Raw genomic sequence first — 20,370 nt, forward strand, 5'->3', positions numbered from 1 at the left:
GCTAATGTTTCTGAAACCTTTCAAAGGCAGTCCCACGCAGAGTGTGTTGCAGTAATCCAAATGAGATTTAGCTAAGATGCGTGTCACCATGGGAAGACCTAACATCTCTAGGAACAAGTATAGTGGGTGTACTGGCCCCAGCTGTGCAAACCTTAGCCATCCATCTTCAGGCCTGAATCCAAGAGCGCACCCAAAATGTGAACCTGAGTCTTCAAGGGTAGCCCACCCCATCCCATACGAGTTGAATCTCTATTCCCTGTTCTGCCTTTCTGCTGACCAGGAGCATCTCTGCCATGTCTGGATTAAGCTTCAGCTTGTTACCAATGCTCCACACGGATTCAGCTTCCTTGGATTTAGACTGGGGTGGGCAAGAGGTGGCCTATGGGCAACATGCAGCCCCAGGGGGAGTTTTGCAGCCACCACCAGATCCCTGCCTCCACAGTGCATCCCATACCACTGCCCCGCCTCTGGATTCCCATCACTTCTGAAACGAAGTGTGTGGGGAGCCTGCATAACAAGGTGGAATCCTAAAGGAGACCCACAGGCCAAAGCATTAAACAGGAGTCCTGCAGCACCAACTTCTGGAACCACACCTTCAAGAATAACCAGAATCACTATAAGGCAGTTCCTCCAAGCCGCATCCCAGCCAGGCAGGGCAGAAGGATACCATCGTGGATGGTATTGAAAGATGCTGTCAATGGCTATATATCACTTCCAGTATCAGAGGAGTATGCTTTTTTATATCCGTTGCCAAAGAACGTGAGCAGGAGGGTGCTATTGCACTTATGTCCTGCTTGTGGCTTTACCACAGGCATCTGGTTGGCCTGTGTGGGAAACAGAACCCTGAATTAGATAGGCCTTTGGTCTGCTTCAACGCATCTCTTATGTTCCTATGCAGAGATGACACTATAAACAATATAAAACCATAACTCAGAAGGCTCCGTCCCACAGCACAGTTGATGGTAGAAGGCCCCTGCGGGAGAAGGGAGGGACAGTCTAGCTAGAACAGAGGACTCTGCAAACTGAGAGTTGCTGATCATACAGAAATGGCTTTGCCTGGTATAAGTGATAGAGCCAGTGGATCCATGAGAAACACAGTTCATCTCTTGTACCATGAGGGAAGGTGAAAACAAACTAATCATCAAGTGGCATAACATGAAAGCAAGTCACCTTGTGAGGCTATATGACCTGAAAGGTGGGATATCTATTAAATAAATGAACCCATATGTATCTATGCAGAAGTAAGCACACTGAGTCTAATTGGACTTATTCCCAAGTGTGTATATAGGATTGTAGCCTATATATGTAGTCCAATTCACAGACTCCCTGGTCAAATATCTTGAATGTTCTGTGGGGGTGTATGCAAGCATGTTTGATGTAAAATTCGGATAGCTGTTCAAGATGCAATTAATATCATTTTTGGTTCAAATAGTTTATTGAATAATACTGTCTTCATACAAACACCTCTGGTTCTGTAGTCTCAAAGGAGGTTAGCCAAGTGGTGACCCAGGGCTGAATCTATATCCCAAAGCACATTTTATCTGCCCCCTAATGGGCTACCAAATTGTAAAAAAAAAAAAAAGTGGTGAAAAGGTTTCTCACCCTTTCACTTGTAATGTTTCTTAACTGGGTTTGTACATAACTCTTGAGCAGGCATGCTTCATAACTGAAGGCTTTCTGTTTGTGGCCACCTTTATTTCGGAGCCACGCCACTTGTGAGTGTGAAGGAGGCAATTTGCATAGCAAAATACATTTCCTGCCTTATTGCTATTGTCAGGAAAACAGGGGCTCCTGAGAATACAAAAGTTGGTCATCCCTGCTTTAGGACATAGAATACCAAGGACTGCCCTATATTTCCTACCCCAGCCCCCCTGCTCTGCAATATCAAACTGGAAATATAAAGCAGATGGTCCAATATAGATAAAAGTCTTATCAGAAGAGGGCCACCACTGAAATAGATCGTTGAGCCAGGATTTCAAAAATCAAATTGACTTAAATTAAGTTAAATAAATAATTTGATTTTGAAAAGGATGTTATAGTAAAATAGTATTATTTGTTCCTGACCATGAGAGGACAATCATTTATTCTTCAGGTGTTGTAGGTCAAAAAAATAGATTTCTCAGTATTTCTATTGTTGCTCTTAACAATGGCATTTTATGTGCCCTGCCATTATTTCCCATTTCAGTGTGGCTTGCATAGAAAAAAGCAGCTGAAGAAGATTAATCTGACAGTAGAGTGTCTAAAATGGACAGGCATGGGCGATTTTAATTCAGGTGACCTTCATATCTACTACTGTGGGCAAGAATCCCTTAGAAGAAATGGAGTAGCACTCATAGTCAACAAAAGGGTGGGAAAAGCAGTACTGGGGTACAATCTCAAAAACAATAGAATGATCTCAGTACGAATCCAAGGCAAACCATTCAACATCACAGTAATTCAAGTCTATGCCCCAACCACTGATGCTGAAGAAGCTGAGGTTGATCGGTTCTATGAAGACCTACAACACCTTCTAGAACTAACACCAAAAAAAAGATGTCCTCTTCATCATAGGGGATTGGAATGCTAAAGTAGGAAGTCAAGAAATAACCGGGATAACAGGCAGGCATGGCCTTGGTGTACAAAATGAAGCAGGACAAAAGCAAATAGAGTTTTGCCAAGAGAACACGCTGATCATAGCAAACACTCTTTTCCAACAGCACAAGAGATGACTCTACACATGGACATCACCAGATGGTCAATATCGAAATCAGATTGATTATGTCCTTTGCAGCCAAAGATGGAGAAGCTCTATACAGTCAGTAAAAACAAGACCTGGAGCTGACTGTGGCTCAGATCATGAGCTTCTTGTTGCAAAATTTCAGCTGAAATTGAAGAACGTAGGGAAAACCACTAAACCATTCAGGTATGACCTAAATCATATCCCTTATGAATATACAGTGGAGGTGAGGAATAGATTTCAGGGATTAGACCTGATAGACAAAGTGCCTGAGGAACTATGGACGGAGGTCCGTAACATTGTTCAGGAGGCAGCAACGAAATCCATCCCAAAGAAAAAGAAATGCAAGAAAGCCAAGTGGCTTTCTGATGAGGCTTTACAAGTAGCTCACGAAAGAAGGGAAGCGAAAAGCAAGGGAGAAAGGGGAAGATATATCCAACTGAATGCAAAGTTCCAGAGAATAGCAAGGAGAGACAAGAAGGCCTTCTTAAATGAACAATGCAAAGAAATCGTGGAAAACAACAGAATGGGAAAGACTAGAGATCTCTTCAAGAAAATCTGAGATCTTAAGGGAATGTTTTGTGCAAAGACGGGCATGATAAAGAACAAAGAAGGCAGGGACCTAACGGAAGCAGATGAGATTAAGAAGAGGTGGAAAGAATACACAGAAGAACTATACAGGAAAGATCTGAATGTCCCTGATAGCCATGATAGTGCGGTCACTGAACTTGAGCTGGACATCCTCGAGAGTGAAGTCAAGTGGGCCTTAGGAAGCATGACTAACAACAAAGCTAGCGGAGATGACAGTATTCCAGCTGAGCTATTTAAAATCCTAAAAGATGATGCTGTTAAAGTGCTGCATTCAATATGCCAACAAATTTGGAACACTCAACAATGGCCGCAAGACTGGAAAAGTTCAGTTTACATTCCAATTCCAAATAAGGGCAAGGCCAAAGAGTGTTCAAACTACCGCACAATTGCGCTCATTTCACATGCCAGCAAGGTGATGCTCAAAATCCTACAAGCTAGGCTTCAGCAGTATGCGAACCGAGAACTACTGGAAGTACAAGCTGGGTTTCGAAGAGGCAGAGGAATTAGAGATCAAATCGCCAACATTCGCTGGATGATGGAGAAAGCAAGAGAATTCCAGAAAAACGTCTACTTCTGCTTCATTGACTATGCTAAAGCCTTTGATTGTGTGGATCACAACAAACTGTGGCAAACTCTTAAAGAGATGGGAGTACCAGACCACCTTACCTGTCTCCTGAGAAACCTGTACGAGGGTCAAGAAGCAACAGTAAGAACCAGACATGGAACAACCGATTGGTTCAAAATTGGGAAAGGAGTACGACAAGGCTGCATATTGTCACCCTGCTTATTTAACTTATATGCAGAGTACATCATGAGAAACGCCGGGTTGGATGAATCACAGATCGGAATTAAGATTGCCGGGAGAATTATCAACAACTTCCGATATGCAGACGATACCACCCTAATGGCAGAAAGTGAAGAGGATCTAGAGCCTCTTGTTGAGGGTGAAAGAGGAGAGTGCAAAAGCTGGTTTGAAACTCAACATTAAAAAAACTAAGATCATGTCATCTGGCCCCATCACTTCCTGGCATATAGAAGGGGAAGAAATGGAAGCAGTGACAGATTTTACTTTCTTGGGCTCCAAGATCACCGCAGACGGTGACTGTAGCCATGAAATTAAAAGATGCTTGCTCCTTGGGAGGAAAGCTATGGCCAACCTAGACAGCTTAGTAAGAAGCAGAGACATCACCTTGCCGACAAAGGTCCGTCTGATCAAAGCTATGGTTTTCCCAGTAGTAATGTATGGCTGTGAGAGCTGGACTATAAGGAAGGATGAGCGCCGAAGAATCGATGCTTTCGAACTGTGGTGCTGGAGAAGACTCTTATGAGTCCCCTGGACTGCAAGGAGGTCAAATCAGTCAGTCCTAAAGGAAATCAACCTTGAGTGCTCATTGGAAGGAAAGATACTGAAGCTGAAGCTCAAATATTTTGGCCACCTAATGCGAAGAGAAAACTCTCTGGAAAAGACCCTGATGCTGGGAAAGACTGAAGGCAAAAGGAGAAGGGGACAGCAGAGGATGAGATGGCTAGATAGCATCACCGATGCAATGAAGATGAACTTGAGCACACTCCGGGAGAGAGCACAGGACAGGAAGGCCTGGCATGCTATGGTCCATGGGGTCACGTAGAGTCGGACACGACTGAACGACTGAACAACAACAACAAGAGTGTCAGTGTAAAAATGTAATTTAGGAGCTGACTAAATATGGGATAGTAACACTTTCATTTGAAAAATGGCAGTGCTTCAATTACTTTATATCCTTGCTTTTAGGAATGGCAGGTGTGACCTGCAACAAAATATTCCTGTGTATTCCCATCCTATAATGTGCTCCTGTTAATGGTTCCAGGGAGCTTGGAACATGAGCCTTGTGGTGCTTTCGGGGTGGCGGGTGGGGTGACTTTCAGACTGGGAAAGGGATAAAAAAGGACAACTGTTTTTCTCTCCCTCCCTTCTCCCTCTGCCTTAGGCCTTCCCCCGCTGTGCTATATAGATGGGGTTGGGCTTTTTGCCTATTTTAGACTTTGCCCAAAATGGGGTAAAGGAGCCTGGTGTTGGGTGGTGCACATAGCTTCGTGCCGGGCAGCGGGGGCGGAGGGTACTATGGCAGCAGAGGGACTTCCTCTTTCTCTCTCTTTGCTCTTTTTTTCGACAGGTTAAAAGTTGCCAGCTTTTCTGAAAGTAGGAGGGAAGCTCTGGCCTTCCTCACCCTTCTTTCCTAGAATGTCCCTGGAAATCACGCTGCTGCTGGTGTTCTGAGCAGGCTATTCCATTCACCCCTCCCCCACGGTCTGTTTTCTCCCATTTACAATTGGCATTCTGTGGCTACCGAGGAGGCGTAGTTCTCAGTGGGTTATTCTGCGGGGATACCCCCCTGTTTTCAAAAAGATTTTATTTACTCCTGCAAACTTTGGGGTTCCTCTCTTGTTACTTAATGGCCCTGTTTTGGCTCCATAACTGTTTGCACTCACCACCTGAGTTCACTATAAAGGGACTGGTGAATGTCTTCCCTGATTTGTTACAGCATTTTAAGACTGCAGTGTACTCACTGCAATCTGTAACAGTTTTGTAGTCCTGTCAGTGGGCTCTTGATCCTACTCTGTATCCAAGCCAGTTGCAGGAAAAATACTCAAAACTGAAAATACCAGTGTCTTGGTGATGTTTTGTTTGCTCATATTATTAATTTCTTTGGAGATTTTGTCCCCAAATACCTCTCCCAAGGACATGACCACTACATGTGAGCAAGTGTACCATCCTGTGACACCGCTTCTAACTTTTATTTGAAGCTGTTTTGAAGACCTTTTGTGCCCTGGTAGGGGTTAAGTACCAACGGGAAAGTACTTTGAAAATCAGTTCCTTTGCCCTTGCATGTATTGACTTCACTGATCCCGAAATAAAACACTGGGCCCAAAGGGAATTGTTTATTGGAATCCCTAAATCCACTTCCCAGCATGCTTTTCATGCTACAGATGACCCACAAAATAATCCAATCAACAGTTCATATACACTGGATACCATGCCCATTATCACTAGAGATTTGGAACTTAAAAGACATTCAAAGTGTCACTGGGCAGGTTACCTCTGGCAACACATGAAGACAATGTACAACAGGGGTGGGAAACTTATGCTTCTCTAGATATTTGGGGCCTACAACTCCCATCATCCTTCACCATTGGTTTTGCTGGCTAGGGCAGATGGAAGTTGTAGGATAAAACATCTGGAGGGTCACATGGTGCCCACCTCTACTGTACAGGATGGTGTTTTCACATATAATGGAACCAATGAAGACTTGTATCTTCCATTTTCTCCTTAATATCAGCCATAGATATACACTGTTTGTTGTGAACAGTGTTCCAAAAACACTTTTCCTTCCTTGAAGTAGTATAACTTTGATTCTCTTTAAAAGCAGGATGAAACATAAAGGGCATTGATTGTTTTGTCCATCTTTTCCATACTACCAAAAGTTGCACCAGTTTCTGGATGTTTTAATGTGGATGGAATTACCATGATCTCATTAATAGGGAAATCCTGCACCTCTATATATTCCATTCCCATCCAGGCTGCATCTACATGGCACCAATTTCATTGTTTGTTCGGTAGGAGCTGCACAGCATTAGCGCTGCAAATTAACAACTGGGGCGTAGATCGGAGTGTTAATGTGGACGTCCGAAGCTGGGAAGAGCAGAGAGCGCAGAGCTGGGGAGGAGGGTGTGTAACTAGCATGTAGGACTTGCTTGTCAGTAGACGTTCATAACAAACCCTGCATACCCATTTCTGAGGCAGGCAGGCAAGCAGGCAGCCGCTGCCTCGGGAGATTGAGCCTGTGCTGAGAGCAGAGAGCACGGAGCTGGGGAGGAGGAGAGAGCGAGTAGCACGTAGTGCCTTAACTGCCTTGTCAACAGGCTCCCCGCCCGCACAAACACAGGCTCAATGAAGTGCTTCTGAGTACATGTTTATGGAACTCATCTGCTCTGGCACCCACCCTTTCTCAACTTCGCAACTACAAATCCACAGGCATCCAGCGTTTCTCAGCTGTGTTCCTTTGTAGCTGCACATCTCCACTCTCAAGCTCGATGCTTAAAGTGAGAGAGGCAGTGACAGGGAACTGAAGGCAATGAGTTACTTCTCAGTAGACATGTTTGCCCCTCTGCTCTCCCCCCGCCCCCGCCCGAGGCTACTTTCCCTTCCATTGCTCAGCGCAGCTTGTACCAGCCCGCTTCTTCATGCCTCTGTAACTGCGGAGCTGCGAAGGAGGAGGGGCATCACTAATGACGCTGCTATTTCAATCCAAGGATGGGACAGACAGCTCAAACCCTGCAGTGAACCCAAAGCAAGTGAAAACTTTGCAGTAAACTCAGCAAACTTGGCAGCAAACTCAGATTTCTCCATGAAAACCATGATTGGCCTGCGAAGCGGGGACTGCGTCATCTGTCACAAAGATCTTCCCTTCAAAACGTCACCGGGGCAAATGGCTCATGTAGATGGGGCCCAGAGAAAATCTGCCTGACTATATGAATGTGTGTAATTAAAATGCTTCATCCTAGCATTTTACATTTGTTCTGATCACTATTCCTGGCTATTTAGGCTTCCTGTTTCTTTCAAAATGTGTATTTCTCCCATCCCCGAAGGTTTTGTTTGAATGTGGCTCTCAATGTTAGGGGCAGGATAAATATTTATTATTTAGATCTAAAAGAAGAACATAGAAGAGATTGTGGGCTTTAGCAAGAAAGAGATAGTTTGGACATTTTAGTTAAAGTTTAGGTGGCTCTTCATTAAGTACAGATTAAACACCCTGCAATCAATGGGGGTCAAAGGTGCCATAGCAGCCAACATAGAGTGGATAGACATTGTCCAGTTGGGTGCGAGGAGGCAGAGGACTTGGTTCGCTTTTTTCTGGAATGCTCTTTGCATTCAGATTTGAGGACTCAGTACCACGATCCCTTTACTGGTGGCATTAGAGATAACTCCCCTTTAAATAAAATGTTATTCTTATTGGCTGGGATAGATTATTATGTGCCATGTTGTTGTTCAGTCGTTCAGTCGTGTCCGACTCTTCGTGACCCCATGGACCATAGCACGCCAGGCCTTCCTGTCCTGCGCTCTCTCCCGGAGCGTGCTCAAGTTCATATTCATTGCATCCGTGATGCTATCTAGCCATCTCATCCTCTGCCGTCCCCTTCTCCTTTTGCCTTCAGTCTTTCCCAGCATCAGGGTCTTTTCCAGTGAGATTATGTGCCATACCATACTGCTAAATTTGTTAATCTAGTTTTAGGGTAGAGGAAGTCTCTTATCTTGATAGATGATAATACAGGGTACTGAGCTATTTTAATTAATTTAATAATTTTTAGTACACAAATCAGTTGACTTAAAAAACAACACTTTGTTATTATGTTTATTATTTTATGTATTTATTTGATTTATACCCTGCCTTTCTACCAAAAAATGGCACTCAAAGTGGCTTACAAAAACAATTTAAAATAGATAAGAACAATAAAACACATTAAAATATAATAAAAAACATAACAATTGCAGAATAAAAACAGCACCCAAACTACAGCCCATGTAGAGTGTGTTACAACAGTCCAAACAGGATGTAACTAAGGCATGTGTGACTATGACTAGATCAGACGTTTCTAGGAACGGGCACAGTTGACGCACTAGCCTCAGCTATGCAAACGCACTCTGGGCCATCGCCAAGACCTGGATATCCAGGTTCAGTGCCAAGTCCAAGAGTACACCCAAACTGCAAGCCTGAGTCTTCAGGGACAGTGTAAATAGGGCTGAATCCCTATTCACTTATTTGCCTTTCAACTAACCAGGAGCATCTCTGTCTTGTTTGGATTAACCTTCAATTTGTTCGCCCTCATCCAGTCCAACACCAGCATCAAGCACTGATTTAGAAACCAGAACAGTTTCCTTGGATTTAGATGAAAAGGAGAGATAGAGTTGGGTGCCATCAGCTTACTGGTTGCACCGAACCCCAAAGCTCTGGACAATCTTTCCCAGCAGTTTCATGTATATGCTAAATAGCATGGGGTATAAGATGGAACCCTGAGGGACACCAATGGCCATAGCAATGGCCATGGCATCGAACAGGAATCCCCCAGCACCACCCTCTGAGATCACCGCTCCAAGAAGAGCCAGAGCCACCCTATAGCAGTGCCTCCCAGTTCCATCTCAGGCAGACGCCCCAGAAGGATACCATGATTGATGATATTGAAAAACGCTGATAGGTCCAGCAGAACTAACAGGGACACACTCCCCCTATCCAGATCATTGTTCAGGGCTCAGCTTCTTCACTGTCAGCTTCAACTTTGTCTCTCTTGCTCTCTCCCCCAACACATTGGGCCAGTTTGCACAATCGCAGTGAGGGGAATAAGCCACGGTGGCTTATTTCCCCTGGTTCACATGCCAGTTGTGTGCCACCCAAATTTCCCTAATTACCCTTGCTGGTCTGGCATGGCTTGCCGTGTCATCTGAACCCAGATGGCATGACTTGTTTGAGGGAGCAGCAACCCTCAAATAATCCATGGCCTCCTATTGGGTTATTTGAGGGTTGCTTCCCCCCCACCCTTGCAATCAAGCCATGCTGCCTGGGTTCGGATGACACGACAAGCCATGCCAGGCCAGCGAGGGTAATTAGGGAAATCCAGACAGCACACAACAGGTATGTGTGGTGGGCTTAACAAGCCACCATGGCTTGTTAACCATGACATGTTCATGCGAACTGGGTCAGCTCTCAGCTTAGCTTCTCTCTACAGTTAAGTTCTCCTTCCAAGGCACAACAAGCAAGATGCTACTGTCAATTGCTGTGTGGTAGGGTTGCACCACTCCCTCTTCTTTATTAATTAGCCTGGACTACAAGAGCAGGGCATTTTGTGTGATCTTTCTGTGGCAGGGGAGTCAACCCCCTGGGCACCCTGGGGGATGGGGTTATCCCCCTCTAACCCCATGTTCTATGGTCCTGGGTGTATTTCATAAGCTGGTAAAGTATCAGTCCCTGTTTTTTTCATTAATAGCAAAGCAAGAGGGGGCATGTGGAATATTTGTGCCTCTTCAGGGACAGAAATATGAGCATGATAATTCTCTTGTTTCTGCTACATACAAGAACATCCTGGAAATAGTTGTTCTAAGCCTGGATCTCCAACAAAATCAACAGAGATTCTCTGTGTGTGGTAGATCTCATTGTAGCTTTTGGCATTTCATCAATGTCTGACTTAGAGGGCCAATTGTTTTATATTTAGAATCCACTGTGCAGGACAACCCTATACATGCTCAGAAGTAATGCCCACTGTGTTTAATGGGACTTACTCCCAGGTAGGTGTGTTGCAGTCATAATCCAAATTTGTTTGTTGCTGGAATGGAGATCCCAACTGGTCATCAAGACTCTTTCATAACATTTCATTATTGTGAATCTGTTGTCAGATCAGTTGTATGGTATTCTAAGTTCCTGGTAGAACATTGCCACAGTAATGCAGTGACTGGCATTTTGGCATCACGTACCTCTCTTCAAATTGTTTAAAGGTAAACAAATACTGAACTGGGTTTCAATGTTGTTCTCTTTTTTGTTGAAGTGAAGCAGATTTTTAGAACTGTAATATTTTAGAAGGAGAGTGAACTCCTGGAACAGAGAGCTGAAATTCATTCTGTATTTTGGGAAATGTCCAAAAATAATAACTCTATGATGGAGTGCAGAGGCACTACCACACTTGTGATTGCTCTGTGCATGACAGGAAGCCTAATGTAGTAGCCTTGAATATCCAAAGGTATGGTAAGGTGCCTGGTGTGGTGTCTCCTACATTGGATTTTGGATTTGAGCCATGGAGACCTGGATTGGAATTCCCATTTAGGTTTCCTCCTCTTCTCTCTCCCAATTGTGTCTAGTACTACAGACATGTGATGTAACATCATGGCAGGGCGAGTTTCCTCAGCCCCACAAATTTGTAGGCAGTGATGGGGACGTACAGCGTGGTGACACTTTGAAATCCCTGGAGGAAGGGCAAGGCACAAAATATATAAACAAAAAATAGCTGCACAGCAACAAATGCTTTTTTGTTTCTTTTATCTTGCCATGGCCAATTCCACTGTTAGTTCTTAGTGGGAGAGATTAGTAATTATTGCCATAACAGTACATGGATGTACCTTGGTCAGGCTACACTAGTATTCCAGGCACTGCCACTACACCTGGTCCAAACTTTTCTCCTCATGGCTGCACTCTTTATTGTAAAGTCTATTTTAACTGCTTCTTCTCTTCATCTGTTTCTTGGTAAAGGTCTGGAGAGAGGTTTAACCAAGGCTTTAAAGAAGCTGGATGATTATCTGCAAAATCCTCTGCCTGAAGAAATAGATGCAAGCAACACAGAGGAGGAGAAGGTTTCGAAACGCAAGTTTCTGGATGGGGATGAGCTGACCCTAGCTGACTGCAACCTTCTACCCAAGCTTCATGTTGTCAAGGTGAAAAGGTCTCATCTTCACAAGAGGCAACAAGATCTGAGAGTGAAATGCACTTGGCACCTAGTTGCATGCTTCCCTTTTCCCTGAGCAGTGAGAAGAACAGGAGTAGCATTACAAGGTTTACAGTGCAATTCTATGCATGTCTATTGGGAAGTAGGTCCCATGGAGTTCAAGGGGACTTACTCCCAGGTAAGCGTGTATAGGATTGCAGCATTGGTTAGGTTTCCTTTGGATGACAGAGAGAGCACTGGAGACCTATGGTGACCATATTTACAAATGTACCAGTAGAGCACACTGGGAGCAGGCAGACTGCTAAAGCACAACAGACTGTTAAAGCAGGCAGCACAACTTCTAATCCTCCATGAGAATCCCAAGACGATAGTTGTGGACCCCTGATAGCCTCCCAGGCTGCCTCCAGCCTGTTAAAATCATGGCCGACTCTGCCGAAATGCAGTATGTGGCCTCCTTTTTCTGCCACATACACATGCAGACACCACCCTGCAGAAAGTTTGCCCTTTGGGCAATATCTACTAAACCTTGACTCCCCAGCTGATCACCCTCCATAATTAGCAAGCAATCAACATAACAAAGGATGTTAGGTGATGCCCAGGGTAGCATTCACCTTAAAATATCTTATCAGTCAGTATGACCTGTATGAAACCAATACAGTTTTAGATACTTGGGACCAGCCAGATTTTGGTGCCCAAACCATAGAAATCAAAATGTTAAATCTTCCTTAACTAATCAACATGGGACATAATCCAATGGTAATCAGAGGTGTGATGCACAGCAGATCTATACAGTGTTTCTCAACAAAGTGGAGAGTAGCTCAAACACTCATTAAAGTGCAAATGCAGAGACTTTATTTTATTCTTTACAGACGCATGCACACACACACACACACATTACAAAAGAATGAGAAGCCCGTTTGGTTAGAGTAGGGACCCCCTAGCACATGGACCAGTATAGTAGTTCTAAATAAGCCTAACATAATGTTAGAGAAAGAAAGAGATTAGGAGAAATTACATTTACCAAATAAGGAGTGGAAGGAGGCCATGAAAATAGCAAGGCAGGGGACTGGGAAACTCTGCACACCCACCTGAAGGAAAGAGGCAAGACACAGGTGCTGGAATAAACTAGAGCCACATTTTATTTAACCGTTTATATAAAAACTGGCCTGCAACAAGGTCCACAAACAAACTCGAAATGTAGAGGCAGGTGTCCCTGAGGGACACCCTAATGGGCGAGCCACCTGAGCCCCTGACACAGGTCAGAGTTTACAGCCTGGGTCCAGCTGGCCATCTGCTATTGAGGGAGGCCCTTCCATCTCACAGTACCCCAAGCCCCAAGACTCTTGAGTGCGTTATGGTCAAGTCTGGGAAACCACCTTTGGCCATAAAGGTGCCTCTGGGTGCTCACCAGTGATTTTCTGTTGAATATTTCCCAGACATAGTAAAGGGGCAACCTTTAGCTTAGCACCTTTCCCCCACTGGGCTAGACAAAACAGTCTGTAAACTAAGCTGCAGATCCTCTAGATGTTGCCCTGAATGGATAAATCTATCCCATCGGCCCTGAACAACTCAGGCTAATCACGTACTCGCCCAACCCTTTTTCCATGGCTGCTCTCAACTCCCTGTTAACTTTCCACCTCCATCTGGGATCCCCTTCCCTGCTCCACAAACATCTTGGGAGAATGGCAGAACATATCAAATTAATCCCAGGCCAACAGTGCTGGATTAAAGTTGAATCAGCAACAGGCTGTAGACTGAAAATTGGGAGGGGATTGGGAAGCTATGTGACCAGGGGAGCTCTGGTTCTGGTGACAATGCTGGACCGTGGGAGTGGAAATGGATAGATATAGATAGGAATGTTGCGAGTGTCCACAGGAGGTGGGCGTGGAGTCTGGTGGACTCACATAGAATCAAAGAATAGTAGGGTTGGAAGGGGCCTACAAGACCATCAAGTCCAACCCCCTGCTCAATGCCTGTTAATCGACCTGTCCATCGAGTAAAGGGGCCATTTGCACAGCATTACAGGCGTGAATGCTCCATTCACACCTGTAATGTGCGTAAAAGCCCCCTTCATGGCCACCATTTTCACAAAATTCCCTTCCTGGAAGAGCCAAAGCTGCCATGGTTGCACAGCCCCAAGGCCTCGTTGGGCGCTTACTGAGGTGACAAGAAGCTTGCGCAGCGCCATGAGCAGGGGCAGACAGAGGCGGCTCAGCAAGTGCCTGGAAAAGCCAGGTGTGGGTGAATCTGTCCATCCCTAGATATAGAAGGAAAGGGGAGGAAATAGAGTATTAGTGGTTATTGTTACCTGACTTCAAAATATGGGGAACCCCAAAGACTTCATTTCCTTGTTTACAAATAGTTGGAAAAATGCTGTGGACACAGATTACCCTCAGGTTTCTCAGCTTTAAGTCATGAATTCAAAAATGGAGCGAAAGCCTGAGCCAGATTATTGATAATAGGAGGGATACATCATGTTATCAATAAACATCTAAGAGATGGGCTCTTGGATAGCTGATGATGGGGAGACTGAATGGGGGGCTAAGCCATTATCAGGAGCCCTGGAGCCACCACAATTTGATTCAAAAATATAATTTGAAATAGAGAGCCTAAACAATAGGACTTGTCCTTGGTATTCCCAATGAGGGTTAAAAGGGTGATTAAAAATGGTTATCACTCTGGCCCTGCAGTGACCATCCAGGACCTTCTTGTCATCCCTGGCAGCTTTTTCTTCCAGAACAAAATGGATTCTTGGGCCAGGGCGTTAGGATAATGTCAACTGAAATACACAGCACAAAATACACATGTTGAGAGAACCAGCTCTGAACTCCTCTGTAATATCCACTTGTATATTTTTATTCCCTTTTGTTTGTGTATAACAAAACCTAGTAATCATTGTGTTTATGATGTATTAAAATTAGATGTTTGGATCTTTATTCTAGATTGTAACAAAGAAATATCGAAACTATGAGTTCCCAGCAGAGATGACAGGACTTTGGCGATACCTGAAAAATGCTTATGTTCGGGATGAATTCATCAACACTTGTGCTGCTGACAAAGAAATTGAATTGGCATATGCAGATGTAGCCAAACGGCTTAGCAAATCCTAATCAAAATCTACAAGACCCACTTTCTCCAGATAATTCCTGTTTCTTTTATGCTTCTCTGCAATACCTTCATGTGCGCGTGTGAATGTATGTGTGCGTGTGCGTGTATATATATATATATGAATCAGTATGTTCTCTGTGTGGCATCTTTGGGTGGTATGCAATGAACTCCTCCTCTGAAGGAATGGCTTCTATGAGTGGAATGGAGAGAAGGGCGATTCCCTCTGCTCCCCCATAGCCCTACAGACAGGCTCTCAAATATGCGCTGGATGGTTGGGGGACCTTCCAGAGCAGATTTTGAGTTGGGGGTGGGGAGGCTGCAGGGGAGGGAGAATAGGAAGAGAAATTCCCATTGCACAAGCAGATGTCTGCTCGTTTTACCCTTTATTTTATTATGTTGGTTGGACTGCTAGGAATAAACAGGTCTCTTCCCAGAGAAAATGTAAGATTGCAATGCACAGGAGAAAACACTTCTGAATTCTTTACCAATAGGTTGGGGAAAATAGCATAATTTATGGTCAGTGTTTTGAAGCAATTTACTTTGATTCACAGCCACCTGTTAACAATACATTCTTTACCTAGAAATTTCAACATTAAGTAGAATATAAATGTAAAGTATACTTGGGGTTTTCAAAACATTTTTCATGGACCCTTGATGTGAACTGTTTCAGTATGACTGGGTGGAAAAATAGGACTAATAGCAAGAACATGGGCTCCATCCTAAGGGGAGTAGAGCTCTAGGACAGGGGTGGGCAAGAGCAACCTGTGGCCCTCCAAATGTTTTTTGGATTCCAACTCCAATCAACCCCAGCCAGCATGGCCAATGGTTGGGGTGATGATATTTGTAGTCCAACTACATCTGGAGGCCACAGGTTGCCCACCCCTGCAAACTTTGGGAGACAGATTTAGAAGTATCTTTGGAAACACATACTGTTCTCATATGTTTAGGAGACAGTTAGCATAAGGGGCTGATGCTACTGGGAAATCCTGGGGGAATGCTGGAACTACAGGTGCTGATTCAGCTCAGTACAGAGCCCTAAATGTTGAAATAGTAAGTGAAATAATTTTGTGTACATTCACAATTCAGGAATGTTTGGAGAAGCAAAGCTGATACAAAAACACCCTAGATAAACTTGAAAAGACAAGAGGATACCCAGACACTACGCTGATGGAATTCAGTTATATCAACAGTATACTGGCCAACATATTTCTCAGCATGTTGATAAAGAAAAGGGGCATGCAACTGAAAATGGATGCCTCATATAAATTCTAGGATTAATTAATTCATTGTCTATTTCAAAGTTGTCATTTTGTCTGAAAATCCTGAAAACAGTAGCAGTGTCCTAAAAATATTTCTCTCCCCGCACCCAAGAAGATAATAATAATAGCTGGATGTTTGGTAGGTATGTAACAGCTGTCCCAGAGTTGCTAACTTGGCTTAGTTTTTCATGCTCACAGATAGATGTTTTTGAAACTAATTATTTTGTGCTACATTCATCCAACCCTGAATGAAGAGTTCTGCTTGAAACCACTGGGTACTTTTGTACTCTCCATTGCTTAAAAACCTATTTTCTCTATTCTCTTTGTCAAATGTAGAGGTTATAGATGGCACTTTGGGAGGCCAACCTTTCAGACCGAATAACTGCAAGTTAGGTTGGGACAATGTACACTTGGAGTCCTTTGACCTCAGTGAAGGGCTTTGTTGTTGTTGTTGTTCAGTCGTTCAGTTGCGTCTGACTCTTCGTGACCCCATGGACCATAGCACGCCAGACCTTCCTGTCCTGTGCTCTCTCCCGGAGTGTGCTCAAGTCCATATTCATTGCATCGGTGATGCTATCTAGCCATCTCATCCTCTGCCGTCCCCTTCTCCTTTTGCCTTCAGTCTTTCCCAGCATCAGGGTCTTTTCCAGTGACTTTTCTCTTCGCATTAGGTGGCCAAAATATTTGAGCTTCAGCTTCAGTATCTGTCCTTCCAATGAGCACTCAGGGTTGATTTCCTTTAGGATTGACTGATTTGACCTCCTTGCAGTCCAGGGGACTCGTAAGAGTCTTCTCCAGCACCACAGTTCGAAAGCATCGATTCTTCGGCGCTCAGCCTTCCTTACAGTCCAGCTCTCACAGCCATACATTGCTACTGGGAAAACCATAGCTTTGATTATATGGACCTTTGTCGGCAAGGTGATGTCTCTGCTTCTTATTATGCTGTCTAGGTGTGCCATAGCTTTCCCCCCAAGGAGCAAGCATCTTTTAATTTCATGGCTACAGTCACCGTCTGTGGTGATCTTGGAGCCCAAGAAAATAAAATCTGTCATTGCTTCCATCTCTTCCCCTTCTATATGCCAAGAAGTGATGGGGCCAGATGCCATGATCTTCATTTTTTTAATGTGGAGTTTCAAACCAGCTTTTGCACTCTCCACTTTCACCCTCAACAAGAGGCTCTTTAGATCCTCTTCGCTTTTAGGGTGGTATCATCTGCATATCTGAGATTGTTGATAATTCTCCCGGCAATCTTAATTCCTACTGTGATTCATCCAACCCAGCGTTTCTCATGATGTACTTTGCATATAAATTAAATAAGCAGGGCGACAATATACAGCCTTGTCGTACTCCTTTCCCAATTTTGAACCAATCGGTTGTTCCGTGTCTGGTTCTTACTGTTGCTTCTTGACCCTCATACAGGTTTCTCAGGAGACAGGTAAGGTGGTCTGGTACTCCCATCTCTTTAAGAATTTGCCACAGTTTGTTGTGATCCACACAATCAAAGGCTTTAGCGTAGTCAATGAAGCAGAAGTAGACGTTTTTCTGGAATTCTCTTGCTTTCTCCATGATCCAGCGAATGTTGGCGATTTGATCTCTAGTTCCTCTGCCTCTTCAAAACCCAGCTTGTACTTCCGGTAGTTCTCGGTTCACATACTGCTGAAGCCTAGCTTGTAGGATTTTGAGCATAACCTTGCTGGCATGTGAAATAAGCACAATTGTACAGTAGTTTGAACACTCTTTGGCATTGCCCTTCTTCGGAACTGGAATGTAAACTGACCTTTTCCTGGAACATTGTTGAGTGTTCCAAATTTGTTGGTATATTGAGTGCAGCACTTTAACAGCATCATCTTTGAGGATCTTAAATAGCTCAGCTGGAATACTGTCATCTCCGCTAGCTTTGTTGTTAGTCATGCTTCCTAAGGCCCACTTGACTTCACTCTCTAGGATGTCTGGCTCAAGTTCAGTGAGCACACTATCACGGCTATCAGGGACATTAAGATCTTTCCTATATAGTTCTTCTGTGTATTTTTTCCACTCTTCTTAATCTCATCTGCTTCTGTTAGGTCCCTGCCTTCTTTGTCCTTTATCATGCCCGTCTTTGCACAAAACTTTCCCTTGATATCGCCAATTATCTTGAAGAGATCTCTAGTCTTTCCCATTCTATTCTTCGATTTCTTTGCATTGTTCATTTAAGAAGGCCTTCTTGTCTCTCCTTGCTATTCTCTGGAAATCTGCATTCAGTTGGGTATATCTTCCCCTTTCTCCCTTGCTTTTCGCTTCCCTTCTTTCCTCAGCTACTTGTAAAGCCTCATCAGACAGCCACTTTGCTTTCTTGCATTTCTTTTTCTTTGGGATGGATTTCGTTGCTGCCTCCTGAACAATGTTACGGACCTCCATCCATAGTTCCTCAGGCACTCTGTCTATCAGGTCTAATCCCTGAAATCTATTCCTCACCTCCACTGTATATTCATAAGGGATATGATTTAGGTCATACCTGAATGGTTTAATGGTTTTCCCTACGTTCTTCAATTTAAGCCAAAATTTTACAAGAAGCAGCTCATGATCTGAGCCACAGTCAGCTCCAGGTCTTGTTTTTACAGACTGTATAGAGCTTCTCCATCTTTGGCTGCAAAGGACATAATCAATCTGATTTCAATATTGACCATCTGGTGATGTCCATGTGTAGAGTCGCCTCTTGTGCTGTTGGAAAAGAGTGTTTGCTATGATCAGCGTGTTCTCTTGGCAAAACTCTATTAGCCTTTGCCCTGCTTCATTTTGTACACCAAGGCCATGCTTGCCTGTTATCCCAGTTATTTCTTGACTTCCTACTTTAGCATTCCAATCCCCTATGATGAAGAGGACATCTTTTTTTGGTGTTAGTTCTAGAAGGTGTTGTAGGTCTTCATAGAACCGATCAACCTCAGCTTCTTTGGCATCAGTGGTTGGGGCATAGACTTGAATTACTGTGATGTTGAATGGTTTGCCTTGGATTCGTACTGAGATCATTCTATCATTTTTGAGATTGTACCCCAGTACTGCTTTTCCCACCCTTTTGTTGACTATGAGTGCTATTCCATTTCTTCTAAGGGATTCTTGCCCACAGTAGTAGATATAATGGTCATCTGAATTAAATTCGCCCATGCTTGTCCATTTTAGTTTGCTGATTCCCAAGATGTCGATGTTCAATCTTGCTATCTCATGTTTGACCACCTCCAGCTTACCTTGATTCATTGATCTTACATTCCAGGTTCCTAAGCAATATTTTTCTTTACAGCATCGGATTTTCTTTTCACCACCAGACACATCCACAGCTGAATGTCCTTTCGGCTTTGGCCCAGCCGCTTCACTCTTTCTGGCGCTATTTGGAAATACCCTCTGCTCTTCCCCAGTAGTATATTGGACACCTTCCGAGCTGAGGGGCTCATCTTCCGGCTTCATATCTTTTAGCCTTGTGATACTCAGTCAGCTACACAAAGCATTTATTGTGTACTGTGTATATTGTGTATTGTGTATACACAAAGCACTTGTCATTCCCTACTCATTGTTGTTTATCGGTTCTTTAGACATCATCATGACCATCCAGTTCTGCTTCTGTGTCTAACCAGCACTTTCAGTGAGGTTTTTTTAGAGCATTGAAAATATGGTATTTCATTGTGAAAGCAAAAGGAAGCACAATATCCTCTTGTGTATTTGTACTATTCTGCTATACTACAGTGCCACCTAGAGGTTATGTAGTGGAAAAGCACAAAAGGAAACATTTCTCATGTAGCGCCTGGATCTCAATTCTGCGATGAAACTGAAAAAAAGATACCAGTGGATTAACAGCTGATTAACAGCCTCGTGTAGAAAAGCTGTTTCACTCAGCCTAATCTAACTCACAGGGTTGTGAAAATAAAATGTGATAAAAAATATCCCCTTACACTGATGCAGGTCTGACATATTTACCGTTGATTGCAGTGGAATTCCTCTGTAATTCACAGAAACCTAAAAAGAGACAAAAAAATAACAGTCTTGGTCAGAGATAGTAAAGCCATTACTTGGTTTATATCCTCATTTTATTTGCACTGAACTTGCATGAAAGTCCACAATCATCATTTTTCCCTGTGGATGAACAATTTAAACACAAGCTAGACTAGAGGGCAAAGGCCTACACACTTTAAAATACTGTTGAGAAATCAGCCAGCTTGGAAAACACACATAACAGCCAGAAAAATCCAATGAGATCACAAAAGT

The 20,370-nt window shown here is 43.7% G+C and overlaps 1 protein-coding gene across 2 annotated transcripts in view; it reads left to right on the forward strand.

Moving 5' to 3' along the window:
• CLIC5 (CLIC family member 5) overlaps nucleotides 1–16,026 on the forward strand; it is a 147,933-nt gene extending 131,907 nt beyond the window's left edge. For both annotated transcript variants that reach the window (XM_084822008.1, XM_084822015.1), the window contains exons 5-6: nucleotides 11,578–11,759; nucleotides 14,713–16,026. In XM_084822008.1, the coding sequence (XP_084678134.1) occupies nucleotides 11,578–11,759; nucleotides 14,713–14,880 (350 nt within the window). In that variant the 3' untranslated portion in view covers nucleotides 14,881–16,026. The remainder of the gene's footprint in view (nucleotides 1–11,577; nucleotides 11,760–14,712) is intronic.
• Nucleotides 16,027–20,370: the final 4,344 nt, after the last annotated feature.

The sequence above is a fragment of the Heloderma suspectum genome, chromosome 1 (genome assembly GCF_057233095.1).
Source record: "Heloderma suspectum isolate Gila_16-S chromosome 1, 16-S_ref, whole genome shotgun sequence".
Taxonomy (NCBI): Eukaryota; Metazoa; Chordata; class Lepidosauria; order Squamata; family Helodermatidae; genus Heloderma; species Heloderma suspectum.